The 27,816-nt window shown below is 44.9% G+C and overlaps 3 protein-coding genes across 4 annotated transcripts; all 3 read right to left on the minus strand.

Moving 5' to 3' along the window:
• Positions 1-1,061: 1,061 nt before the first annotated feature.
• Positions 1,062-12,373, minus strand: ak7b (adenylate kinase 7b). Its single transcript, XM_035610461.2, has 18 exons — positions 12,216-12,373; positions 11,942-12,127; positions 11,754-11,862; positions 7,271-7,365; positions 6,402-6,512; positions 6,230-6,313; positions 5,573-5,661; positions 5,379-5,469; positions 5,219-5,296; positions 4,743-4,892; positions 4,532-4,660; positions 4,291-4,396; positions 3,576-3,704; positions 3,431-3,496; positions 3,117-3,314; positions 2,380-2,600; positions 1,321-1,479; positions 1,062-1,227 (listed from the first exon to the last, which is right to left on the minus strand). The coding sequence occupies exons 1-18, from the start codon at positions 12,306-12,308 to the stop codon at positions 1,189-1,191; spliced, it is 2,133 nt and encodes a 710-aa protein (XP_035466354.2). The 5' UTR covers positions 12,309-12,373; the 3' UTR covers positions 1,062-1,188.
• Positions 12,374-13,041: 668 nt separating this feature from the next.
• galcb (galactosylceramidase b) lies at positions 13,042-23,346 on the minus strand. 2 transcript variants are annotated; one of them, XM_035610462.2, is made up of 17 exons: positions 23,162-23,346; positions 21,452-21,520; positions 21,243-21,306; positions 20,567-20,680; positions 20,186-20,325; positions 19,258-19,296; positions 17,954-18,084; positions 16,515-16,670; positions 16,142-16,266; positions 15,557-15,684; positions 15,312-15,401; positions 15,137-15,226; positions 14,915-15,059; positions 14,515-14,695; positions 14,263-14,426; positions 13,984-14,060; positions 13,042-13,391 (listed from the first exon to the last, which is right to left on the minus strand). In XM_035610462.2, the coding sequence occupies exons 1-17, from the start codon at positions 23,303-23,305 to the stop codon at positions 13,248-13,250; spliced, it is 2,001 nt and encodes a 666-aa protein (XP_035466355.1). In that variant the 5' UTR covers positions 23,306-23,346; the 3' UTR covers positions 13,042-13,247. The 2 variants fall into 2 exon arrangements, with proteins under 2 accessions (XP_035466355.1, XP_035466356.1); XM_035610463.2 differs by lacking the exon at positions 17,954-18,084 and adding an exon at positions 18,992-19,119 and having other exon boundaries at positions 23,162-23,345.
• Positions 23,347-24,710: 1,364 nt separating this feature from the next.
• Positions 24,711-27,333, minus strand: LOC118286534 (GTPase IMAP family member 9-like). The gene is given in 2 exon segments (XM_035611030.2): positions 24,711-26,951; positions 27,316-27,333. Coding segments are annotated over 2 exon segments (834 nt in total). The 3' UTR covers positions 24,711-26,135.
• Positions 27,334-27,816: the final 483 nt, after the last annotated feature.

Here is a 27,816-nt window from a genome sequence, read left to right on the forward strand (position 1 = left end):
AATATGCCAACTCCCATGTTAATCTATGAAAGGCCACAGAGAAGACACAACACGTCTTCTCCACCAGTTACATGACGGCTGCACCTCAATAAAACACGTACTAGATCTTGCCACGTCCTGCCTGTGTGAACTACAGCCGACCCATTTGTCGCAGCCTAGATTCATTCTTTGGTCTAAACTACAGCCACGACCACCCAACAGTGATGCGCTCCATTACTGCAGTCTGAGGGGAAACAGAGCGACCGCAGGAGTTTGTGAATGACAATACGTGATTTCAGCAAGACTCCAAGGCTAAACTGCGATGCCAGTATGTGTTTCTTCTGTCAGCAGAGGTATGGGGTCTTCTCCCTGTTCCATCAGTTCACTTTCACAGATCATCACCTCTCATTGTGGATTCATTGTCAAGAATCAACACTATGAGCCTGTCAGACACTCGACAGGGATTAATGATCTCTTTATGACCCTTTTTTAATACCAGACAAGATAAAGAGCAGAACATGAGTGATAAAAAATCTTTAGAAAAGTCAACTGTAGTGTACATGAGTGTAATATATACTTCGGTCAACGATGTTCAGATTGTTCACTCAGACACAGTCGACAATAAGAAGAGGTGATGAGCGCACGAGGACACAGTGTCATCCTGTTTACCTGGGACTCTCCCGGGCTGCAGTCACATTACAGCGTCACAATGTTTCCCAAACAAACTCGACTAATTTCCCCGCCTGGTGATTAAGTATGTACAATGAAATTATTTGCTGTTCTGTCGCAAACCAATTATGTGCACTTTGGAGTCGAGAGTGGCAACGTGAGTGAGACGCAAACGAGCTGCCGTTCGTAACGTTCATCCTTCCTGGGTATCAGAAGCCAAATCAGAGCAATTATGACCCGATCGTGTCTACTTTGGTTCATTACGCACATTAACTTCATGATTAGCTCTCGGTTTCATGCGCGCGATGATTGTCTCTTTTCAGGTGCTTTTAAAGAATGACCGGTGAGCTAATACAAACAGACCTAATCAAAGTCCCAGCGTCAACTGAGGGACACAGTCACAAAGACTCCAGGGGGGTTTCCTCCTCCAGTCTTTAATATCCTACAGAACTCAGCAACATTAGGAGGAAAACAAAAAGGCTTTTATTGCTGTAGTTTGTTCTGCATCTGCGACATGTGTGGGTGAAGTGACCTCCGCCCTCAGTAGTCAAACGGATTGTTTTTGAACAGGAACTCCGCCTGGAATGAGACAGACCAGATCACAGCATCAGAACAAAGTCCAATTACGTTCAACTGTTACATGTAAGTGTCAGCTGGTGGAGAGCGTGGTACCAGGAAGTCCACGGGGTCGGCGGGTCGTGCTCTGCAGCACTCGATCAGACCCTGGGTCAGCGTTGGCATGACGTGCTCCGTCAGGTAGCTCCTCATGGGGACGGACTTGGCCTCCAGCAGCTGCTCCTCCTGCTGCCTCACCGCCTCCTGACGCTTAGTCTGACACAGACAGCACACACACACATTAATACTCAATAAAAAGAAATACATACAAAGGGCAATATCCTCATAGTTTTGTCCATCATTTCTCTCACGTCTGGCAACAAACCCAGATCTGAAATGTTGGTCATACTTTCTCTTTTTTCACATAATCCAGCAGGGCAACTGTATTTGTACAGCACTTTTCATACACAAGGTATTTCACAGGAAAATAAAAACAATCAAAAATACCGTAAATATATAAGGAATACAGACGAGAGGTTCACAAGATTAAAATAGAGGAAATAATATATGAATGTTCAATATATATATATAAATAAAATAAAAGGTCAGTGCAAGGGAATGAGAACAGTAAAAATACATAAATAATGTAAATAAAATAAGAACATCAGATTTCATTAAAAAAATGAAAATAAATGTTTTGAGACCAGATTTAAAAGAGTGTATGTTTGGTGGCGAACCTCAGATTTTCCGTGATTTTGTTCCAGACATAAGGAGCATGAAAAAACAAAGCAGCATCTCCGTGCTTTGTTCTGACCCTGGGACCGTCTGAAGATCTGACAGGTCAATAACCCTGGAGGAGATCCGAACCCATTAAGTGCTTTATAGAAAAGCAGAAGAATTTTAAAGTCAATTCTCTGGGACACAGGAAGCCAAGGCAGTGTTTTCAGGACCGGTGTGATGTGGTGAATTATTCTTGTTCTGGTCAGAAACCTGGCAACAGCATTCTGGATTAATTGCAATTGTCTTGTGGCTTTCTTGGGGAGACCTGTACAGACGCCGTTGCAGTAATCGTTTCTGGAGGTCGTGCTGAGGTGTTGATAGTCAGTCTGTGTAACTGTGTTGATGTGTGAGCTGAGGTCAAGGTCAGGGTCAGAATCCAGCAGCAGCAGCACCTACCCACTCCTCCCAGTGAGCCGCCGTGTGTCTGGCCTCCTCCGCCTGCCTCTGCTCCTCCTCCGCCCTCTCCTGGGACTCCCTGCTCATCTTCTCCTCAGCCTTCCTCCTCTCCTCCTCCTTCACCTCCGGGATGCTCTGGCCGTAGTTCCTGGGCTTGCCCAGGGTGTCGCAGATCCTCTGGATCAGCAGCCGGCCGTCAGCCTCACCACTGCTGTTGACCTCTGGAAGGGACGACAGTCAGTAAGGGTTGACTCCATGGCAGAAAACACAGTTACAGAGTGCTTAAACACTAAATTATTAGATTACAGTAGGATTAGAACTTTTTTGTAAGCACAACACATAATATAACACACAAGGGGTGTCGGTGTGCTGCATACAAACCTGCTGAACTGGAAAAAAAGTTAAAGTTGGGGTGACACAAGAAATTCTGGGAGAATATGAATGTTCTCACTCAAGTTCAATCTTTCTGCAAAATTCACATTCTGACCTGCGGGTGGTGCTGGACCAGAACTCGTTAAAGTTTGTGTTATGTTTTCTCTAACACGTCCTGTAGAAACTCCTAATGCAGTATCGCTCATAAACCCCAGAAATATTAATGTCTCAAAGATGGTTTCTGTAAAAGGTAACAGGACTGTATATAGCACTCTCCTCGTCTATTTAGAAGTCGACTACGACACAGAGAAAGACTAAAGTCTCAAGTGGGATTCATTATTAGGTCATTCACAGCTGTTGAATACCGAGGCACAGAGAGTTGATGTCCAGCTCGTCGAAGAAGTTGAGCACAGTCTCGTCCTCCGTGCTGTCCTCTCTGTAGGTGGCCAGGCGTCGCAGGAAGAGCTCTGGATCGTAGCTGAGCTCCTGCACCAGCGCCTCGGGCAGGTTCATCACTCGGTCATTCAGGAAGGTGTCTGACGCCTCCAGGCGCAACACTAACTCTGAGACACACAGGGAAACACAACACATATTTCAACCTGCTCTTTGTTGCTTGGTCATTATCACCCTGTAGATCCGAGTGCCGGTCACAAGGTTCAACAGTGTCAATGACAGAGACCTGGCATGATCCTCTTGCTGTATGAAGAACCCTGGGACGTTCCATCCTCTGACTCGTGTTCTTCAGCTGAAGAAGAATTGAAAGATGCGTCAGATTCATGTGACTGTGACACTCATACAGTAGAAGCTCGAAGTTGGCGCCTCACCACTGAACAGCTGTTTAGCTTGTTCATATGTGCTGGGAAGGTCGTCCAGAACAAAACCCTGATTTCTACACGGGTTGGACGTCAGCTTGTCCTTCACCATCTTCACCAACAGCTGGTCGTCCAGAACACCTGAGGGCCGCACATATCAAAATGATCTTAGTAAAGTCCTCGCTATCCCGACCTTTATTCTACAGAAACAATGGATGCTACATGTACAATGTCTCAGACATAGTCGACCAGTCTTTATGACTCCATAACCCCGTTTGAAACATGGCCTTTGTTTTAATTTTAACACCAAGGTAAAAAATAGAAGACTATTGGAATGTGCCTTATCGGCTGAAGTCCACTGAGTAGCTACTTGTCTGAGCTTTCAGCTCATGGTTCTCATCACATACTGAAGAAAATACAAAGACAAAGGTTGCACACCATCCATATGTAACCACCACATCCCTTCACTGACAAACACTTTGAGATGTGATGAAGAAATCTCAAAATCAGTAATTTACAGACAGAAGACAATTCGTTCAAAATCATATCACTTAATGATTGATATTATATCAGCAGGCCACTATCCCTCAACTTTTATATGTACGGCTGACCAATCACACGAGGAGCAGCAAGAAGCAGGGAGCTGCTGCTCGAGGGCATGTACAGTAGGCCCATGTGGTAGTTCTGAGAGTGAAAGGATTTTGAACATTCTCTCAGCGGTCCACACCTCCACCCGGCTCCATGCTCTCCTTCAGGCTGTCCAGCAGCTCTTGGGCCTCGGCAACCGAATCCTCGTTCTCCCCATCTACATCAGAATTCATCACAGCATCCTCCTGGACGTGGGATTAGACACCGCTGGACGTTTAGTCACAACATTTACAAGCAGATTTACAATGATCTACAGCCAGTTATCAATACTGTGACATGTGAGGATGGGTCACACAAGTCTGTGTCACGAGGGGGCTCACTAGCTGTGCGATGGTTTCAGAGAGGGTCTCCTTCAGGGTGATGTGGTGGAGCTTGTAGCGTTCGCAGATCCGTCTGGAGACGGTACTTTTGCCCACTGCAGGAGGACCCAGTACACACAGGCGGACGGGCTGGAGGGAACACACTACTGTACATTACAGGTTTGCACTAGTGAGACAACTGTCGTATCGCGACGCATCGTGCTGCACCCACCAGCAGGCCTCGGGTCAGCCGGTACTCCTCCACCACCTGCTCCATGTTGTCCACCAGGCCAGAGTCACACACCCAGCTGATGGAGAACAGCTCTTTCAGGTACACCGCCTCCATGCGAAGGTCGACCAGCATGGAATCAATTTCCATCATCTATCACAGATCAGCAGATCTTAAATGAATATCCTACAGTCAGCGAATCATTCTGTGTAGGTTCATCACTACAACCTACACCTTTCATATTGTCACAATGTTTATTCCTTATAGACATTTTAACTACTGGTGTGTGTTTTACTGTGAGTGGCATGAGAAGATAAAAATCAGAGACAGCTACTTTAAGTCTGATGAAAGTCAAACTAAAGAAAACAGAAAGCCTGTCCACAGACATCAAACTAACATCAGTCCTCTCATCATCCCTAAAAATGGTGAACTATTCTCTGAACAGAAATGTTTGAGTTGGACAGTTAGTCTGGTCATACACTGAAGTCCTGTGTGAGGGCGGCTTCTTCAAACGGCCTCTTCCTGATCTTCCCTGGTCCGAGCACAGAGGCGACGGTCTACAGGATTGGAACAGGCCTCATCACATGTTCAGATTTCTGTGATGTGTTGAATGATTTCTCAATGGGTTGCTGGTCATACCTTCACAATGTCTTCCATGGTGTTGTTGGAGGAGTCCACAGCGAGCAGGTAGTATGGTTTGGGTTGAAGCTCAATCACGTTCTTAATCACACTGAGTGGACAAAAGGAATCAAATGTTTTTAGTGTCTCAATGCACTGGTCTCAAATGTAAATGAAAATAAAGATTTGTATGAGTGTGACAGTGGGCGTCAAACCTTGCCAGGTCATTGATGTGAATTGTGGGAACGATATTGTTGCCGTCTCCATAGACAGGTATTGCGTGTTCGTGTCCGAGCCATGAGGTCTAAAAATGTTGAGTGAGGGATGGTGACTCTGTCCAGGTGATATTCATACATCACATGATTCTTTGTGATTTTGGAGACATTCAGACTTTTGAACTATGGCCATGTTCAAATCTCCACTTGAAACACAACATTTTTTCTTTTATGAGATTTTTTAGTTTGTCTGAAACCTTAGTATGAAGTCAACAGTTAAGTTAAGTTAACAATGCTTTTTACAAACAATGTGTGACATATGTAACAATGATAACCATACACAACACAAATGTTAACAGCTGTAGTTTTCTATTGCATAAAAGACAAAGACCAAAAGATGCCCCTTGAAAACTAGACTTTCTGTTGACTGACCAGACCAATGACTCAAATTTGACTAAAAATAATACGGATTGTTATCATCAACAACTAGATCAGAACCAGATGCCAACGTGTTCCCGTTAAGAATAAGTATAATTTGGATTTCAGTTGCTGAGAATCAAGTGGAACTCTGTTTCAGTGATATTTTCAGTTCCTACTAACTAAAAAAGAATCTCATTGTTGGCCGAAGCAACAATCAACATGATCTTTAAATCTCACCTTGAAGAAGAAGTGAAAGACCTGTTCTCCCATCCCATACTGCAGTCCTGACGCCAACACGTAGGTGGAGAACAACGTTCTGTCCTGACAACAACAGCAACGTAATAGGTTCACATGTCTCCATCTCCACTCTCCTATATGACAAAGAACAAGTGAGGAATGTGACACTCACAGTTTTACCCATTTTGACCACTTCCTTCTCCAGGTCCAGGTGCTGTTTGAAGTTGGGGTGTGCTCTTCTTCTCCAGAAGATGTCATCAGTGAAAGGAAGCTCCAAGTCCTCCTGTTGCACAACAACAGAGTATCACACGGATGTGAAGAGCTGTTGACCAATAACTGCTGAGTCTCTCTCTCTCAGAACAGGAGTTGATTGAATAATAGAAGGTACATCTGAAAACTTCAATATCACTCAAACGATGAATTATGATTCTTCTGACACAATTAATAGATGAATGAAGAAACACAACAGCTCTTTTGTCTATTGTGTGGGGGATGTTGATAACACTAGAGAGATTGACCAGGAAGAGCCTCGGGGTCCTCCGGGAGGAGTTTGAGATGGTCACTGGGAAAAGGGAGATCTGGCAGACGGCAGACGAGTGGCAGATAATGGATAGATGAATAAATGTTAAATCAAGACTTTATCAACGCTGTGCTAGTATGTGCATCATGTCCAGGACAGAGCCATATGCTCACATTCCCATTCAACACTGGCAAGAGCTACGACCCGGTAGCTATTCTGAGCAAAAAATTATTGGAAAACCGAAGAAACGGCAAAGATACAAGACTGTGGACATATTTATTTTAAGAGCGAAGGAACTAGTCGTCCCATAATCCATTGTGAATGCCTCTCAAATGACTTACAACAGACAGTTTAGCTTCTTCTTAAAATTTAACCTTCATCATCATCATCACTGTAGAGCTTATATTGTTGATCAGAATCTTGTGATGTGTTGCAGCTTGTGTTTTGTGGTTCAGTGTTACTCATAACTCATGCTGAACACAGTGTACTACACCAGAGAAGCAGCACTCGTGTCCACTTACAGGATCCACAGGCTTGCTGCAGGCCCACGTCATCACCGTGGAGATGAGGATGAACATCTTTGGTCCAGAAAAAATCCCCATTTCGTTGTGAAGAGCTACAAGTACAACACATGAGAAGTCAATACCTGGTTTATTAATGGTGTTAATATATCTAAATATTCTCTGCCAGCTGCTTTTCAGGTTCTGCTCGTGTGTTGGCTGGAGATGATCTGCTTAAATAAAAATAAGGACATCTAGCTGTACACTTCCATCCATCCAGCATCTACCGCTTTATCATTTAAGGGTCGCTGGGGGCTGGAGCCAATCCCAGCTGACAGAAGGCGAGAGATAGGGTTCACCCTGGACAGGTTGCCAGCCTATCACAGGGCAACATACAGAGACACACAACCATTCACTCTCACATTCACACCTACCGTCAATTTAGAGTCACCAGTTCACATATCCCTAATGTGCATGTGTTTGGACTGAGGAAGGAAGCTGGAGAACCTGGAGAAAACCCACATATAGACAGGGAGAACATGCAAACTCCACACAGAAAGGGGTAAGGAAGCTTCACACTGAGGCAGCTCCTCACTGAGGAAGCTCCACACTGAAGAGGAAGGTCAACAATGAGGAAGCTTCACACTGAGGAAGCTCCTCACGGAGGAAGAAGCTTCACACTGAGGAAGAAGCTCCTCACGGAGGAAGCTTCACACTGAGGAAGAAACTTCTCACTCCACACTGAGGAAGCTCCACACCAAGAAAGAAACTCCACAGTGAGGAAGAAGCTCCACACTGAGGAAGCTTCACACTGAGGAAGAAGCTTCTCATTCCACACTGAGCAAGCTCCACACCAAGGAAGAAACTCCACAGTGAGGAAGAAGCTCCTCACTGAGGAAGAAGCTCCACAATTAGGAAGCTCTACACTGAGGAAGAGGCTTCTCACTGAGGAAGCTCCACACTGAGGAAGAAGCTCCTCACAATGGAAGAAGCTCCTCACTGAGGAAGAAGCTCCACACTGAGGAAGAAGCTCCACACTGAGGAAGAAGCTTCACACTGAGGAAGAAGCTCCTCACGATGGAAGAAGCTCCTCACGATGGAAGAAGCTCCACACTGAGGAAGAAGCTTCAAACTGAGGAAGATGCTTCACACTGAGGAAGAAGCTCCACACTGAGGAAGAAGCTCCACACTGAGAAAGAAGCTCCAAACTGAGGAAGAAGCTCCACACGATGGAAGAACCTCCTCACGATGGAAGAAGCTCCTCACTGAGGAAGAAGCTCCTCACTGAGGAAGAAGTTCGACACTGAGGAAGAAGCTCCTCACGGAGGAAGTAGCTCCTCACTGAGGAAGAAGCTCCACACTGAGGAAGAAGCTCCTCACAATGGAAGAAGCTCCTCACGGAGGAAGAAGCTCCACAGTGAGGAAGAAGCTCCTCACTGAGGAAGAAGCTCCACAATTAGGAAGCTCCACACTGAGGAAGAAGCTCCTCACAATGGAAGAAGCTCCTCACTGAGGAAGAAGCTCCACACTGAGGAAGAAGCTCCACACTGAGGAAGAAGCTTCAAACTGAGGAAGAAGCTCCTCACGATGGAAGAAGCTCCTCACGATGGAAGAAGCTCCACACTGAGGAAGAAGCTCCAAACTGAGGAAGAAGCTCCTCACGATGGAAGAAGCTCCTCACGATGGAAGAAGCTCCTCACTGAGGAAGAAGCTCCTCACTGAGGAAGAAGTTCGACACTGAGGAAGAAGCTCCTCACGGAGGAAGAAGCTCCTCACTGAGGAAGAAGCTCCTCACGATGGAAGAAGCTCCTCACGATGGAAGAAGCTCCACACTGAGGAAGAAGCTCCAAACTGAGGAAGAAACTCCTCACGATGGAAGAACCTCCTCACGATGGAAGAAGCTCCTCACTGAGGAAGAAGCTCCTCACTGAGGAAGAAGTTCGACACTGAGGAAGAAGCTCCTCACGGAGGAAGAAGCTCCTCACTGAGGAAGAAGCTCCACACTGAGGAAGAAGCTCCTCACAATGGAAGAAGCTCCTCACTGAGGAAGAAGCTCCTCACTGAGGAAGAAGTTCGACACTGAGGAAGAAGCTCCTCATGGAGGAAGAAGCTCCTCACGGAGGAAGAAACTCCACACTGAGGAAGAAGCTCCTCACGGAGGAAGAAGCTCCACACTGAGAAAGAAGCTCCTCATGGAGGAAGAAGCTTCACACCAAGGAAGAAACTCCACAGTGAGGAAGAAGCTCCTCACTGAGGAAGAAGCTCCACAATTAGGAAGCTCTACACTGAGGAAGAGGCTTCTCACTGAGGAAGCTCCACACTGAGGAAGAAGCTCCTCACAATGGAAGAAGCTCCTCACTGAGGAAGAAGCTCCACACTGAGGAAGAAGCTCCACACTGAGGAAGAAGCTTCAAACTGAGGAAGAAGCTTCACACTGAGGAAGAAGCTCCTCACGATGGAAGAAGCTCCTCACGATGGAAGAAGCTCCACACTGAGGAAGAAGCTTCAAACTGAGGAAGAAGCTTCACACTGAGGAAGAAGCTCCACACTGAGGAAGAAGCTCCACACTGAGGAAGAAGCTCCAAACTGAGGAAGAAGCTCCTCACGATGGAAGAAGCTCCTCACGATGGAAGAAGCTCCTCACTGAGGAAGAAGCTCCTCACGGAGGAAGAAGCTCCTCACTGAGGAAGAAGCTCCACACTGAGGAAGAAGCTCCTCACAATGGAAGAAGCTCCTCACTGAGGAAGAAGCTCCACACTGAGGAAGAAGCTCCACACTGAGGAAGAAGCTTCACACTGAGGAAGAAGCTCCTCACGATGGAAGAAGCTCCTCACGATGGAAGAAGCTCCACACTGAGGAAGAAGCTTCAAACTGAGGAAGAAGCTTCACACTGAGGAAGAAGCTCCACACTGAGGAAGAAGCTCCACACTGAGAAAGAAGCTCCAAACTGAGGAAGAAGCTCCTCACGATGGAAGAACCTCCTCACGATGGAACAAGCTCCTCACTGAGGAAGAAGCTCCTCACTGAGGAAGAAGCTCCACACTGAGGAAGAAGCTCCACACTGAGGAAGAAGCTTCAAACTGAGGAAGAAGCTTCACACTGAGGAAGAAGCTCCTCACGATGGAAGAAGCTCCTCACGATGGAAGAAGCTCCACACTGAGGAAGAAGCTTCAAACTGAGGAAGAAGCTTCACACTGAGGAAGAAGCTCCACACTGAGGAAGAAGCTCCACACTGAGGAAGAAGCTCCAAACTGAGGAAGAAGCTCCTCACGATGGAAGAAGCTCCTCACGATGGAAGAAGCTCCTCACTGAGGAAGAAGCTCCTCACGGAGGAAGAAGCTCCTCACTGAGGAAGAAGCTCCACACTGAGGAAGAAGCTCCTCACAATGGAAGAAGCTCCTCACTGAGGAAGAAGCTCCACACTGAGGAAGAAGCTCCACACTGAGGAAGAAGCTTCACACTGAGGAAGAAGCTCCTCACGATGGAAGAAGCTCCTCACGATGGAAGAAGCTCCACACTGAGGAAGAAGCTTCAAACTGAGGAAGAAGCTTCACACTGAGGAAGAAGCTCCACACTGAGGAAGAAGCTCCACACTGAGAAAGAAGCTCCAAACTGAGGAAGAAGCTCCTCACGATGGAAGAACCTCCTCACGATGGAACAAGCTCCTCACTGAGGAAGAAGCTCCTCACTGAGGAAGAAGTTCGACACTGAGGAAGAAGCTCCTCACGGAGGAAGTAGCTCCTCACTGAGGAAGAAGCTCCACACTGAGGAAGAAGCTCCTCACAATGGAAGAAGCTCCTCACGGAGGAAGAAGCTCCACAGTGAGGAAGAAGCTCCTCACTGAGGAAGAAGCTCCACAATTAGGAAGCTCCACACTGAGGAAGAAGCTCCTCACAATGGAAGAAGCTCCTCACTGAGGAAGAAGCTCCACACTGAGGAAGAAGCTCCACACTGAGGAAGAAGCTTCAAACTGAGGAAGAAGCTTCACACTGAGGAAGAAGCTCCTCACGATGGAAGAAGCTCCTCACGATGGAAGAAGCTCCACACTGAGGAAGAAGCTCCAAACTGAGGAAGAAGCTCCTCACGATGGAAGAACCTCCTCACGATGGAAGAAGCTCCTCACTGAGGAAGAAGCTCCTCACTGAGGAAGAAGTTCGACACTGAGGAAGAAGCTCCTCACGGAGGAAGAAGCTCCTCACTGAGGAAGAAGCTCCACACTGAGGAAGAAGCTCCTCACGATGGAAGAAGCTCCTCACGATGGAAGAAGCTCCACACTGAGGAAGAAGCTCCAAACTGAGGAAGAAACTCCTCACGATGGAAGAACCTCCTCACGATGGAAGAAGCTCCTCACTGAGGAAGAAGCTCCTCACTGAGGAAGAAGCTCCACACTGAGTAAGAAGCTTCACACTGAGGAAGAAGCTCCACACTGAGGAAGAAGCTCCTCATGGAGGAAGAAGCTTCACACTGAGGAAGAAGCTTCACACTGAGGAAGCGAGCTGCTCACCTGTCACCGCCCACAAGGCTTCCTCCAGCTGGTCACTGTGCTGGCTGATGTTGTAGATGACGACATCACAGTCCCTCAGCTTTAGAAGCAGCTCCTCCCGGTCCAGGTTCTTACACACACACAGAGTTTGTCAGGGGTTTGCAGGTGGTCGAGGCCTTCAGCTCCTCACAGACAAGAGAAGTTCTTACCTCATACTCCTCCAGAACAAACGGTCTTTCCTCGTCACATTTCTCAGAAACACTGCCAACGACCTGAAGAGTTCCTGACTCCACCGCCTCCTCTTCCTCCTCCTCCTCGTCCTCCTCCTCCTCCTCCTCAGCCTTCAGCTCCTCCTCGGGCTCAGCGGGAGTTCCAGCGACATGTTCACACAGAAGCTGCAGACACGGAAGCGGACACGTTCGCTGACCGAGTGTGAGCCGGCGGCCGGAAGAACACGAGCTGTGCACACGAGCTCATATTTACCTTGGCGATGTTTCTGGAGGAGTACGAGTCCAAGCTGTTGATAAAAACTCGTTTCGGTGACTTCTTGGTCTTCTCCATCCGCGGCTCCTCCATGTCGGCTCGCGATCAGCGGGAGGTGTTGTGGAGCCGTTGCCACGGCGACGAGGGTCGTGACGCCACACGTGACACATGACGTGACACATGACAAGCGGAGCTTGATTCGTTCTATCACAATCACTTGACCAGTGACGTCAGAAGCGACTGCGTCGAAATCAGACAGGTGAAGTTCGAGACAGATCAAAGCCAGTCACCCGTCACTGACCAATCAGATCACTGGAACAACACCGTCCTCATTCTACAGGAACCGGACTGGGACGAAAGATCCCGCCCACTTTTAGAACGGGTCCGGAAGGAAAAAAAGAGGAAACAAATCAAGAGGTCAAGTTCAACACAATGTTCAGATGAAGCTTGTCACTAGGGGCGGACTCATTTTTTTATATTTATCTATTCCTAGTAGTTCTCACTTTTCTCAGATTCAGAATCTAAATAAGGTAGAAATATTATAAATTATATCTTATATTGCCGTAATCTTTTAAATATAAACTATTAGTCCAACCATACACCACTGGTACAGACGTGAGGACTCGTCACAGTATCAGTACAGTACAGCCTCTGGAGCTGTGAATGCTTTGTCTTTTGTTTCAGGAAATACACCATGAAAAACCCAACCACTTCTAAAACCATACTAAAGAAAAAGTCTGAACATTCCATTTTTTCAAAATTAAAATCCAGGACCACAAGTAGAAACACGACTTGTGACATTAGAGGAAAAAGAAAACACCTTACATAACACATTATTTAGTTTATTATTAAAATCATTTTATTCTCTCAACAAAAAAAATCACATTGTAAAATCAATGACATTTACTTCCAACAGTGCAGTGTGCCCTCTTCTTCCTTTAGTTCTGGATAACACACTCAAGTATCGAATCAATGCATTCATTAAGTCAATAAATTAATGAGCATTTTGACAGCAAAGTGTAAATCATTCATTCATTCAGCCACCACGGCAAAGTTATCGAACTGAGCCAGTTCAAAGGAGCGTGTTCCGATGGCCGCCCAGCCGTTGTTCGGGGTCAGGACCACGGCGTTCTGCCACAGGGGGAATCCATTCAGCAGCCCCGACGCAAATTGGCCCTACAGCACAGAGGGAGCAGTCTGGTCACACACAAAAGCTCCAGGAATGTAACGTGAACATGATACAAGGTCAAAAACAAGGTAATTTTTCTTTAGTTCTCTGTGATCATCAATGCTGCATAAATACATTCATGTGAAGGATAAGTCAGGAGTTATGTTTCTGAAGGATGGTGGGGGGTTCTCAGGGGTTTATTTTCACAACTTAACTTCTATATACAGTATATGGTTGTGTATAAGTTTTCTTTTTTCCGCAGTGAAGTTCATGGTTAAACCGTAAAATATCAAAGAAGCTTTGTCATAAGGTTTTGACAACTTTCTTTATATATCCACTATCTCTGCATGATACTGCTATGAGGGAGCATGTCCTGGCTCAGTGCTGTAACCACCAGGTGTCACTGTGGAGCCCATCACTGATGTTCCACCAGTGACCGACAGAACCAAGCTCACACTGTTCAGCTTCACCAGTCAAACAGAGAAGAAAGTGAAGGTTGTTTTAATCACATTGTTGAATCCACATTTAAAAAACCTGAGGAATAACAGACAAAGAAAGAATCGTACATTTTCCATTGTACAACATGAAACGGTGTCTTACTTTCACTGTGAGTGATAAGGTGAACCAGCCATATGTGTGTGTTCCAGACTGACCCTCTGCAAGAACCGTCTGACCCACTGTTGAGACAACACACACACACACACACACAACGTATTCAACTTTCTACTTAATAGTAAACATTTCATTTTTAAAATTGTGTCAAACACTGAACTTATATTAAAACCCTAGACCCCACTTAATAAAATGTGTGTGTGTGTGTGTGTACGTGTGTGTGTGTGTGTGCGTGTGTGTGTAATGAAGTACAATGCTCATACTGACCAATGTCATTGGTAACTTTGTAGGTGCCGTCTGCAAACACCCAGAAGAAGACTCCTAAGGCGCTGCGGACCGCCTGGCCTCCTTTGTTCACCCGGGCTGCGATGAACACACCCCCGGTCATCACGCTCTCCATGAAGACGTCACACGTCACCGTCAGGTTCTGCCTGTGACAACACGACGACACGTCAACACACAGGCTGAGAACTGAGTCTGGGATGTGGTCAACAGGTGATGACGATGTAATCCTCTCACCACTGATAGTCTCCTATGACACTGATGGTCTGGTCAGCATCGGTTGCCCACGTGACGGGTCTCTGAGTCACAACCTGTCGCAGGGTGAACACGTGAGGTCCGGGGTCTGTCAGGTTGATGTGGTACTCAAAGACCCCGGTCTGGTCTGCAAAGTCTGGAGCTTCAGTGAACGGAGGGTTCCCTACAAGACAGAATATTTGTTCTGAAACATTCTGCAAAGTGTTGTTTGTCTCTGTGCGTGTGTGTGTGTGTGTGTGTGTGTGTGCGTGTGTGTGTGTGTGTGTGTGTATGTGTTTCAGTCATATATACTTCCCCCAGATAAGCTTTAATCAAGTGATTTTTGAATTGACTGAACCTGCCAAGCGTTCTCTTGGTCTGCATTGTGTGTTGTGACACTTACGAACACTGAAGTCGTCCTTGTAGACTTTGGGGAAGCGCGCTGAAGCAGGTGGTTCGGGGTAACTGCCCTTCTGTCCTGTTGTGATGGTGGTTAGCGTGTAAACCTCGTCTTCAGCCAGATTTAAAGTGAAGGATCCATCTAATAGCTAAAAGACAGTTAATGAGACCTGTAGCTCGGTGTGAACGTCACCTGCAGGAAGGTTCTGGACTCCGCTGCCGTTACCTTCACTGGAATTAGCTTCTCAAAGAAGGACGGCTTCTTTGTCTTGAAGTTGAACTGTGACCGCCACACGTGCAGCTCCTTGATAGAGGCCTGGGGGAAACAAATCACCTTGAACAAAACACAAGAAACACTCCCTGACTTACAGCAGATTGATGAGACTCTCAGAGGAACTTACAAAGGATCCCTTCAGCTGGAAAGTTGCATTCTGGGATGTCACGTTGAACGGAGGGAGGGGAGGTCTTATGCACACTGAATGGTCATGAGTCTGTAAAGGAAACAATCAATCATGTAGAGCGAGAGCAGTGGCTCCGTGTTCGCGGCCGGACGAGTGCAGTGAAATCATCAACAACAACAACTAAGAGCAAACAAGACAGCTTCGAGGCAAAAAGTAAGACGTGAAAACAGGAAAGCCTAACTTGCCATGGTTTCTATGACAACAGTGAGGTTTCCTTTCCCGTCAGTCAGGGCAACATAACTCCCCCCCTGTCCGAGGTGTCCAACAGTCTGCAGGTAGCTCCACCCCGGCTGGCTGAACTGTGTGGTGTGGGCTGCACAGAACAGACCACAGCAGAACATTGTATCGACTACTGATCAATCCAGTTCTTTTCTCAAGGACAAGAATCAAACCAACGTCACAGAGGCCCCTGTGACGTTGGTCCACGATCCAACTACACTCAGCTGTCGGGCCGAAACCAAGACGACAGTTTGAGTTTAGAAACTAAATGTCAAAGAAACTGCATTGAATCACAGGAGGAGAAGAGAGGAACTCAAAGTCTGCAGGGAAAATTCCAAGTCACCAGGAGGAGTGGAGGTGAAATGACACTCACTGAGTGCAACGTGCATTTTCCTCTGGTGTTGCATTGTTATGAGTTATTAAATCATTAGACTGTCGGGAGGTGACGGCAGACGATTGGCCATGTCACACTTCCCTCTGAACTACTGAAGTTACTTCTGAGCGTTGAACTGGTCTCCTGTGGCTGACCACTGTTGAGGAGTGATTCAGACCTGTGATCCAGATCGGAGGTTCCACCACGTAGTGTCCGCTCCAGGGCTCCTCGGCCGTCATCAGCCCGTTTCTGCCAAACGGCAGCTCCTCGTAGTAGCTGGCGACCAGGTTCCAGGAGATGGTTCTGGAACAAGATTCACCATCAGCGACCAGACACTGACCGTCACTCTACACCTTACTCTCAGTGTGCTGATGATTATACAACTTAAACATGCAATTCTATCCGAAGGTTAGTAAAGTTGAAAACTTGATTTTGTAACTTTTCCTTCAAATGAATGGAATATTAACACGAATACCATCGAATGTCCAATAAAGGTCCAAAGTGAAAAAAAAACAGAAATGATGATCAAAGTTGCTCGTGTGTTTTCTCACGCAGTCATGTGACCGTTGACGTAGTTCTGGTTGAGGATGCGAGCCCAGCAGCCTCCTCCCACCTCGTCGTTGAAGGTGCTGTAGTCCTCTGAAGACCATAGCCGCTTGTGGGTCTCCAGGGCCTCCAGCACTGTGGTGGTGCCTGGGTAATGGGCCCTTGCCATCACACACACACGCACGCACGCACGCACGCACGCACGCACGCACGCACGTATGCGCACGCACGCACGTATGCGCACGCACACACACACACACACACACACACACACACACACACACACACACACACACACACACACACACACACACACACACACACACACACACACACACGCGCGATTTTAATACAAAGCATAAGACGTGTTAGTTAACGTCTCAGCAACGACGAGGTATTTAACAGAATGTCACTGTTTACACGTGTCTAGTCAAACACTAAGCGGCAGTTACAGCAGAGGGAAAGTAACTAGCAGTTCATGGACAGTCTCATGACGACAGTCTGCCCACCACCACCTCCGCCTGAGGTATGAACCTATGAGTAAGACAATATGTGTCCATGTGCCCGTCGCAGGAACAGGAAGAATTTATAGTCACCAGGGAGTTAAAGATTCCAGAAACTAGTATTATAGAGGCAAAATGAGCAGACATCCCTGAGTGCAGGATGATTAATCAAACAGTTGACACGTTTGTCAAAAATATTAATGATTGTGAACACAGTACAGTGTCTTGAACGCTGCAAACAGAGATACTGACAGGCCCAGTAAAAACTAATGGAGTTTTCCCAGTTGGCCCACAGACCAGTTCCACTATGAACCAGGAAGAAAACATTTTCAAACAGCTCACTAAGACTAATGTTAACTGGAATGAGACACTGGGACAGTGAGCCGTCTGCAGACATCCAACCAAACAACAAAAACATTCAATTCATTCACACAAGTCTTGTTTTATCAATATTGTTATTATTCTGTACAGTGGGGGTGTCACTCATATAACTGAAGGGTTTTATCTGTGATGGAGGTTCACACACTACAAGATCCTTCACCAGGAGAAATGTCTCCAAGGTACGTTTTGTCACGAAAACACGCGAGAAATGACACTGGAAAATATGTGATACACGTGAAACAGGAATCTTTTGTCACTGTCCCGACGGACGTCAGAAAGAAACTGTTCAATATATTGCAGGATACGCTTATGTTGACAGGTCAGACACAGGAAGTAGTTTGAGTGGACGCTCTCTGTGTTGTGTGGACAGAGAGAATTAACTTGACGTGTTAATATGTGGTTCTGCAGTAAAGGAGCTGGAGGTTACACTCATCAACACGACAGAAACAAGTCCTGCAGATAGTCTGCATGATGATTTGTTCAGAAACACAGGAAAGGAGAAGGCAGAGAATATGGGTGAAGAGAGTTAGAAGCAGAGTGTGAAGACAACAGGATCCTACCCTATCACGTCTACAGCTGCACTCAGCTCGGGGTCTAGCAGCAGAGAAAAGGCAATGGGCTCCCACAGGTTGTCACTGGCTATGATCCCAACCGTCTCCAGACCGTTTTTATCCAGAGTGTACCGTAGCAGCTGGTGCAGTGAGAGTACAGAAGACACTGGTTCAGAGCTAGGACAACTCGGACTCGGTTTGGCTTTACAGTATTCGCCGCAATCACGTAAAACATTCACAAGACTGTGCCCACCTGAGGAACATCCCTTGAATTGGGACACCTATTTCATGCTGGAAAGTCCCTAAAGTAAAACAGCGACGAGGACTGTATGACCTTTTCTACTGTTGATGTGAAAGGTATTCTATTTTTCTTAACTCTGGCTGCACATTAAAAAGTTTTTGTTATTTATTCTGATGTAACAGTTTGTATACTGTTACTGTACTGTTTAAAACTTTAAAGATCTTTTACTTTATACGCTGTGACTGCACTTTACCAGCTATTTCAAGGAAGGATATGTTGTTAATCCCTTTATTTCTATAACCTATGTAAGTTGTTATTACTTAAAGGCACAGGACGTATCGGTAATCGTATCGGCCAATACGCAAAGTCCAGGTTTTGGTATCGGACGGGAAAACGGTATCGGAACATCTATTTTTTTTCTGCCCAGTCCTACTTATAATTGTATGTCAGGTTGTCGCTGTAGACATCCCCCTTCATATCCCACAACAAAGAAGAAATGTGTTGTTTTACATGATGGCAGCACTGCACTGCACCATAAGGTTCCCAACATGTGGGTGTACTGGGTGGGAGCATGAACATATGCAGCTACAATGTTTGTCTTTTAAATCCAACAGAAAAACAGCCACAAACATTCAGCTCACAGTCACCGGATTAGCAACACAGTCACACGTCCTGCGGTGGCCTCACAGTGGCGACCTTCCAGCCACACATTGATTCTCTAACTGCTGTACCAAGTTAGCAGTACACAAGTTAAGTGTTTCATCCCATGCCCCCACTGTACGTGACTGCAGGCCGACTGTACTCACCCAATCACCTCGACAGAGTCATTAAGGCTCGAGTCATTGATCATAGATTTAGTGATGGTCCAATCACCGTCTGCAGCGATGAGGCCAACACCAGCTAGACCCACTTTATCCAGAGTGTTCCGGAGCACCTAGATCAACAGAGATATGCTCTCAGAGGAACCCAGCTAGATGTCTGTGGCTGTTTTTCTCCCAGTTTACCCATAATGCACCAACAAGTATCAGTCAAACCAGTGGGCAGACATTGAAAGAGAAGGAGTCAGGATTACCTTGATGTACTTGCTGTCATAGTTTCGCTCATTCCAAATCTAAAGAGAGGAAAGTGAATTTGAGTTAGACTCCAAACTTTTCTCGGTTCTGTAGGAACTCACTGTTCAATGTTGTCATGGACAAGATTCAATGCAACGGAACGTTCCAGTGAGCGAACACAGGTCATGTTTGATTAGAACAGGCTCCCACACATTTTGAATATTATAAGTTATTCTATACTATATTATTATAGAAGTAAATATTATTATGTAAATAAATCAATTTAAAATCCAACTGTAACATATTACATTCTGACTGTTTGATATTACGTTGCACTTCATACACAGAAAGTCATGATTTCTCAAGAAGGTAGATAGTGATGTTCATGTGCAGACTGATATCGAAATATTGATACTTCCAATTACCTGTTCTAGGACTGATTCTCATATTAAAAGATTGATATTTAAACTCAGTAATTTTGTGTTAATGTGTATTTTATCATCAACAGGACAAAGTAACTATCTGTCACCATCACCAAAGTGGATTCTGATGAAGTTAATATTTAATAATCATAGCATTGTGTTTCAAAGTAGACATAATTAGTATAGTATAAGTATAAGTTTATGACAACCGTGTGAAATATCAGATTTATAAGGCGTCTCCACAGAGAAGCTGACATTGTGTGTTATGTATTTAATTTGTATACTACTGTGTTAAATATCTGACACCCTGTGTAACAGATTAGGATTATTCATCTGGCCTAGTCCCTGTATGATGCGAAACACAAACTGCTTCTGCTGCTCTGTGATCCTGTTGGCAGAAAAGAGAACAGCATATTGTGTTTTAAGGGGCTAGAGCAGAGTTGGCGGAAGGAACCACACCATTGTGAAAGGGTAGGACATTTTTAAGTCCTAATGGAAGTTTTACTCTACATAACATGGCACGTACCCCAACATATTGAATGTCCAGGTCATGGTACTGCTTGGCACCGAGGATCCAGTTCACCACATAGGCTGCAGTGATGTCTGGAAAGTCGTAGGGCCAGTTCTTACCGTGGCCCACCCAACCAGGAAACGCCCAGGGCAATCCTGCACCAACACACACATGCAGGGGTGAAGATGCTTTGTGTTACACTAATGTACACCATCATAAAACTGAGGTTTTCAGACCAATGTACAGGCTTTCAGACAACACAAGAGTTCTTTTTATCCATTTGGGGAGGTAATGATGTCATAATGGAAATGTTTCTATGTACTACATTTTCATTTGATCCATCTTTCTTTAGATCAGCCGTTTGTGTGAAGGAAGACATGACTGTGATGGTCTTACCTATGAGTGTGATGTTTGGGTTCCTCTTCTTGGCTTCTCTCATGAGCCACCACTCGTAGCCCCGGAAGTAGTTCTCATCGTTCTCGTAGTGCATGTGGGACGGCTCTGTTCCGTCTGAAAATGGTAACAGTCTGATGTAATGTCAAATCATGAGACAGCACAACTTGAAGGAACGGTGAATGAATACAATAAAAAACTTTCTCTGCTAGATTATAAAACAATCACGTGGCACTGAATGAGATCTGATCAGAGGTGAGGTATAGTTTTCACTATCAATAATTCAAAAGACTAAAGGACAGATTTTCACCAAACTTGGTTGGAATATTACTTGGAAGGTATCTCAGATGACTGACTTTGGAGCTGATCAGTTGGGGTGGAAGACACAGGCGCTCTTGGAGAGTAAAGCTAGTGTTAAACTGAGCTCTGTCTGCCTGTTGGGACCTGTGTGCTCATCACATGAACGTGTTTCTGATCTTTTTTTGCCATTAGAAATAATGTGCTACAGGGCAGAGTGGTGCTATTGTCATGTGTGGTCTAAAAGCACAATTTGTGATTTTCCTCCTTCTGGCAGCTCATTTCACTTGTTCAGTTTTCACTTGCGATGGGATGTGCCCTCCTTCTTCTAACAAGTAGGTAGAAAAGTTAATGAATTGTTAAGATAGTAAACGTCTCTCACCAGTAGTCTGAGCATCTCCTCCAATCTCCACCTTCAGTATGTGTAGCGAGGCTCCAAAGTTCGGCTGAGGACAGTGAAGAAGACATGGTGAAGAAGACACAGTGGTGAAGAAGAGAAAGTGGTGAAGAAGAGAAAGTGGTGCAACACACACACACACACACACACACACACACACACACACACACACACACTCTGGCTTCAGATTTTACTTTGAACAGGAAGTCCAGGATCTGGCTGCGGTATGGCTCCAAGTAGTTCACCAGCAACCGAGACGTCGCCTGGAGGATGAAACATGACCTTCGTAAGCAGCGGTGATGACAGACAACACAGACACAACACAGACATATACAAAGACACAACACAGAGACAACACAGAGACAACACAGACACATACAAAGACACAACACAGACATATACAAAGACACAACACAGACACAACACAGAGACAACACAGAGACAACACAGACACATACAAAGACACAACACAGACATATACAAAGACACAACACAGACACATACAAAGACACAACACAGACACAACACAGACACAACACAGACACATACAAAGACACAACACAGACATATACAAAGACACAACACAGACAGAACACAGAGACAACACAGACATATACAAAGACACAACACAGAGACAACACAGACATATACAAAGACACAACACAGAGACAACACAGAGACAACACAGACACATACAAAGACACAACACAGACACAACACAGAGACAACACAGACACAACACAGAGACAACACAGACATATACAAAGACACAACACAGACACAACACAGACACAACACAGAGACAACACAGACATATACAAAGACACAACACAGAGACAACACAGACATATACAAAGACACAACACAGAGACAACACAGACACAACACAGACACATACAAAGACATATACACAGACGGAACACAGACGGAACAGACATATACACAGACGTAACACAGACATATACACAGACACAACACAGACACAACACAGACATATACACAGACATTTACACAGACGGAACACAGACGGAACAGACATATACACAGACGGAACACAGACATATACAAAGACGGAACACAGACATATACACAGACGGAACAGACATATACACAGACACAACACAGACATATACACAGACACAACACAGACGGAACAGACATATACACAGACACAACACAGACATATACACATACGGAACAGACATATACACAGACGGAACAGACATATACACAGACACAACACAGACATATACACATACGGAACAGACATATACACAGACGGAACACAGACGGAACAGACATATACACAGACGGAACACAGACATACACACAGACGGAACACAGACACAACACAGACAGAACAGACATATACACAGACGGAACACAGACGGAACAGACATATACACAGACGGAACACAGACATACACACAGACGGAACACAGACATATACACAGACACAACACAGACAGAACAGACATATACACAGACGGAACACAGACACAACACAGACAAATACACAGACACAGACGGAACAGACACAACACAGACATATACACAGATGGAACACAGACATATACACAGACGGAACAGACATATACACAGACACAGACGGAACAGACATATACACAGACGGAACACAGACATATACACAGACACAACACAGACAGAACAGACATATACACAGACGGAACACAGACACAACACAGACAAATACACAGACACAGACGGAACAGACACAACACAGACATATACACAGACGGAACAGACATATACACAGACGGAACACAGACGGAACAGACATATACACATACGGAACAGACTTATACACAGACGGAACACAGACACATCCAACCCGCGGACTCCCTGAGGAACCCGGAAGTAGGTGAGCGGCGGGCAGCACTCACCCCTCCGCCGCTCAGACCTCCAATCCCGTCGAACACCCGCCCCAGTCCCTCTCGGTCGTCCAGGACATAAGCGTGAGAAGAGGAACCGAGACCCAGGGACAGAGTCAGACAGAGGACCACCGCCGTAGAGACACTCCGCTCCATCCCGCCGCGGTCTGTGAGAGCTGCGCATGCGCGTGGCGGAGCAAGCACTGTGTATGTCACGTGACACCGCTACCGAGTGGTCACGTGCTCTCATGACGCCTCACTACGAGGGAAGGGAGGGAGGGGGGGGGGGGGTGGATTCATCAATGTTTCAAATACGACCACTGCAACTTTTTAACACAAAACAAGAATGTAGCTTTTTTTTAAATGAAGTCTGCAACTTTTAAAGTGCAAATCAAATGGTAAAATGCACACATTTTCTGCTCTGAAATGACAAATATATTTTCACTGTGTTACGTGCAACACTCTGATGAAAATGTGGTTTATTTGACTTCTGGTAGCTCACTTGGTAGCACTGGCTATGAGGCTATCACATTGTCAAACCCTCAGATTTCTTAACAGAGATTTAAAACAGACACTGATTCAAAATTCTGATCTGACTTTGTAAACTGATGGATTTAAAGATAACAAACACCTGGATGCGCTGTAGTGAGAGGTCGGAAGGTGATGGAAGCAGTTCACTGTCTAAAGGCACCTCGACAAGCATCATCTCTCACTCAAGCCTGCACTCTGGCTATAAAGATTAAAGTTCCCTCCTTCATGCTTTGGCCCATGTTTTCACAAGGTAACCAGCATTGTGGGTGACCCCAGCCACCCGTCACACAGGCTCTTCAGGCTCCAGCCATCTGAGAGAAGGTACCAGAGTCTCCGAGCCTGTTCCACCAGACTGGCAAACAGCTTTATTCACCAGGCTGTCAGGAAGCTCAACAATTTATTGTATATATTACGTATCTTATTTTCTGTTTTTCTTTTTGTGTTGTACTATTGCACCATGGGTCAGAGACAAACGGTTTTTCAATTCCTCTGTATGTCGGGAACAATACTGCAGGAATTGACAATAAAGTTGACTTTACTTGACTAAAGAAAATGGGCCTCTCTGAAGGGGTGCAGCTGGGAGAGCTTGTCTTTCATATTCACTTCATTGTCATTTCACCGAGTACTTGCATACACAGAAGAAACAAATAATTGTTCCTCATTTGTTTTGACATCAGTGCAATTAATATATTATATCTCTAAAATGAAACTAACACTAGTTCAGTGGGAGCCCCATACGGGCTTGGAGTAAACCCAAACAAGCACATTATCTGTTAAATAACTTAATCACCCAGTGAAGCGGAAAGTCCTTATCTATAAGAACTTGCCATTTGTAGCAACAAATGTAGACTCAGATCCAGCGGGGCGATATATCATCGTAGTAGGGCAGATGTACGGACATCCATTCATTATTTGCAAACATTTATGCACCCCACTGGGACGACCAGGAATTCTTTAGTAATGTTCTTTCATTTCAGTTTCATTCTTGGAAGTGATTTAAACATTGTTTTATCACCAGTTCACACACATACAGTATTGTACCAGTTTATCAAGATAACAACATAATAAAAATATCTATAATGTTACACCATCTTTACTCCACATCAGCTCTCACAAAAAACTTATTTTATATAAACAGTACATAAAATTCCTTGTCTACGAGATTATTACAACATAATAAAGAGCTCAAGACACAAACCCAACATCCAAGTTAACCTAATTCCTTAAATTTAATACCTTGAAATCTATAAAATACATTAAACACAATGATAAAACATGTACACAGTACAGCAACCCAGACTTCTTACTGCAAGTGTGGGGTAAATAAAAAAATGTTTCAATCAGATTTAGCCACAGACCATAATCATACCATGTAATGTTCACAGCATCAAAAGATCGCATTTCAAAATAAAATTGTCATTATTATATAAAGCTGTAAAGAAGAACCAATTCACAAAGTTATTGCCTCTAAATTATACAAATAGCAACAAAAAAATGCAATTCATGCTCAAGTTAGTATCTGAAATTACATAGAATATGAATGGGTTTTTTAGGGTTAGGGTTAGGGTTATAAACCCTCAATTTCTACATTGCAAAATGTTGACTGTGACTTAACTTATTTACTTGCCCTTTTAAGTAATTTCATTTTTGCATCAATTTACTATTATTCATTTCTCTTATATTTCTACAGTTTTTATTGAAAGTACCAAAATCACTTTCAAGATTAAAATAGTCATCCATTATCCATTAATCTAGAGTAATATTGTACTGTACCTCAATGTACACAACTGTGACAAAGGATGTGATTCATCATTTTGCACTTTGTACAGAATAATAAGAATTTGTTAATTGATTGATAAGTTGTTTGGTATAAAAACATAATCATCAGTTATTTGGATATTCTTTGTAATCTGTTTTTTGTAGCAGTTACTAATTTGAGAGGAAAAAAAATCTCCTGCAGACAAATCGATTCCCAGATGAGTGCATGTTTGTGGGAGGAGACCTTAAAGGGGCAGTAAGCGATTCTAAAGCAACACAGGTCTTGTAAAAAGTAGCGAATATTTCCTGAGGGTCTGTTAGCTGTCGGCTCTGTGTACACGCCAAAAAAAATCCAGCTCAGTCCCAGGCTCTGTAAATTAAAAAACAAAAAAACGGTCAGACCACACCCTCACGACACTGTCAGTGCAATTTGTAAATATCACTCGTCGACACCTTAAGAGACGGGCTAGCGAACGGGGCTCAGGGCTTTTATCCTATTGGTCAGTGTGTCGGTCTCCCATACCCGCGGCCTGGCCAGAGCAGTAAAATCACAACGACAACAAAGAGAGAAACAAGCTTTCTCCAAAATCGCTTACTGCCCCTTTAAGTCAGAGGATAGAAGGACCTTGACCAAAAGTGCAGCCACATATATTTGACAAGTTCACCTGCCTCTGAATACCCAGAGTGCCTCAATGTCTCACTGCAGAATACAATTCCCATGTTCCTTTGACTCTCTGGTTAGGTTCATTTCTCTGTCCACCTCAGCCTTCAGGGCGTTCCTCCTCTGCTGCTCTGCTGCCTTGCGCTCCTTTGAAAATCTCTTCTTCTCTGCCTTTGAAGCCTTTTTTGCTTTTGTGAACATCTTTGCTGTGTAGTACCCACCGTCGTTCTCAAGGGTCATTCTGTTAATTTTTTCCAGGAGCTGATCAGTCTGTCCCTGGTCTTTCGCCTGGTTGTCGAAGACATGATATCGGCCATAGCAAACCTCAATGAGCTCTTGGAGTTCTCCACTCTTTGAAACAAAGCTTTCAATAGTTTGTTTCTTCAGTTTGTCTCCATGTGTGAACAACACTAGCAAATACCTAACTGCCTCCTCTCCAAAAGTACTTTGAATGATCTTGACGGTGTCCCTCTCCTCCTGGGTGAACCTGCCCAGCTTCACAACCATCAAGAAGGCATGAGGACCAGGAGCAGACAGAGAGATACATGTCTTGATCTTCTTCAACACTTCCTCTTGAGTGAAATTTGTGTCAAACAGCCCCGGGGTGTCTATGACAATAACCTTTCGACCTCTGACCTCTCCTTCAGCTCTCTTGCATTCAAATGTCCAAGAAGAAGAAGACAGTTCAGACTGAAATGCTTCTCAACCTAAGATGGTGTTTCCTGCTGCACTCTTCCCCGCTCCGGTCTTTCCCACCAAAATGATCCGGAGTTCATCACTCTTCTTCTGCCTCCGAGATCCTGATGAAAGAAAACACAGCAATGTCTTTGTTGTCAGCTTTTTGTTCTTTTGCTACTGGCACTGTATAACATTTTTAAGTAGAATGCAGGATTGTCTTTCGCAAATAAATGTGTCCCTCCAACAAGCGCTCTGTGTGTATCCTAATCCTGATATATCTTCTATACTTCTAACACTGGTTACACAAACTATTAGAAACACATCAATGAGCCACATTGGGTAATATGTTCCTTCAGAATGGTGAACTCACCAGTGGACTGTATTTTATGAAGCGTTATTTCTTGTCCTGTCGGCCATTCAAGCACTTTCACAGTACAGTGTAGGTACTACATTTTCACACTCACACATTCATACAGTGTACTATTTACACATTTTCTGTTACATTCATACACTGTCGAATGAGACATCAATATCTTGCCCAAGGACACTTTGCCATGCAGACTTGGATAAGTTGGGATCGAACCGCCGACCTTCTGGTAAATGGATGACCACCCCAGTGGCAACACCATGCACAGCCACATCCCAGGAGGAGCAGTGTTTAAACATGTCACATGAAACAGGAGCGCCATGCAGATATGTGTCATAGTCAGTAGTTACATTGTTTTACACAGGCTGGGAATTTTACCTGTGATGTTGGGGGGGGGGGGGTTATTTTCTGTAGTTACAATTTACAGATGTCCCCTAAACACCACACGTAATTCTGGTGTGTGGATTTAAAGGAGTTTGTTGGAAAGGGTGAAATTAGATGTTTTAATGTAAATTGATCTGAACTGAAGCCAAGTGAAGCCACTGTACATCTACAACCAAGTAGAGCCTGTATGGGAATCATGGTGTTGGAAACATCTTTCATGGACACACACGCACACACATCATCATCGTCTTCATGGGCCCCACTTAAGGGGGTTTGGGGTCAGCAGAA

Source organism: Scophthalmus maximus, chromosome 15, assembly GCF_022379125.1.
Source record: "Scophthalmus maximus strain ysfricsl-2021 chromosome 15, ASM2237912v1, whole genome shotgun sequence".
In the NCBI taxonomy this organism is placed as follows: domain Eukaryota; kingdom Metazoa; phylum Chordata; class Actinopteri; order Pleuronectiformes; family Scophthalmidae; genus Scophthalmus; species Scophthalmus maximus.

What these genes read in the sequence shown, in the direction of transcription:
- ak7b (XM_035610461.2), bottom strand. Translation starts at nt 12,308, where the DNA reads ATGGAGGAGCCGCGGATGGAGAAGACCAAGAAGTCACCGAAACGAGTT. An exon ending in GCAGCAAGCCTGTGGATCCT is followed by an intron (nt 6,513 to 7,270) that starts GTAAGTGGACAC and finishes GTTGTGCAACAG; the next exon opens with GAGGACTTGGAGCTTCCTTT. An exon ending in GGCTGACCCGAGGCCTGCTG is followed by an intron (nt 4,661 to 4,742) that starts GTGGGTGCAGCA and finishes TGTTCCCTCCAG; the next exon opens with CCCGTCCGCCTGTGTGTACT.
- galcb (XM_035610462.2), bottom strand. Translation starts at nt 23,305, where the DNA reads ATGGAGCGGAGTGTCTCTACGGCGGTGGTCCTCTGTCTGACTCTGTCC. An exon ending in CTGTTGTCATAGAAACCATG is followed by an intron (nt 15,402 to 15,556) that starts GCAAGTTAGGCT and finishes TTTCCTTTACAG; the next exon opens with ACTCATGACCATTCAGTGTG. An exon ending in GTCATAGGAGACTATCAGTG is followed by an intron (nt 14,427 to 14,514) that starts GTGAGAGGATTA and finishes GTGTTGTCACAG; the next exon opens with GCAGAACCTGACGGTGACGT.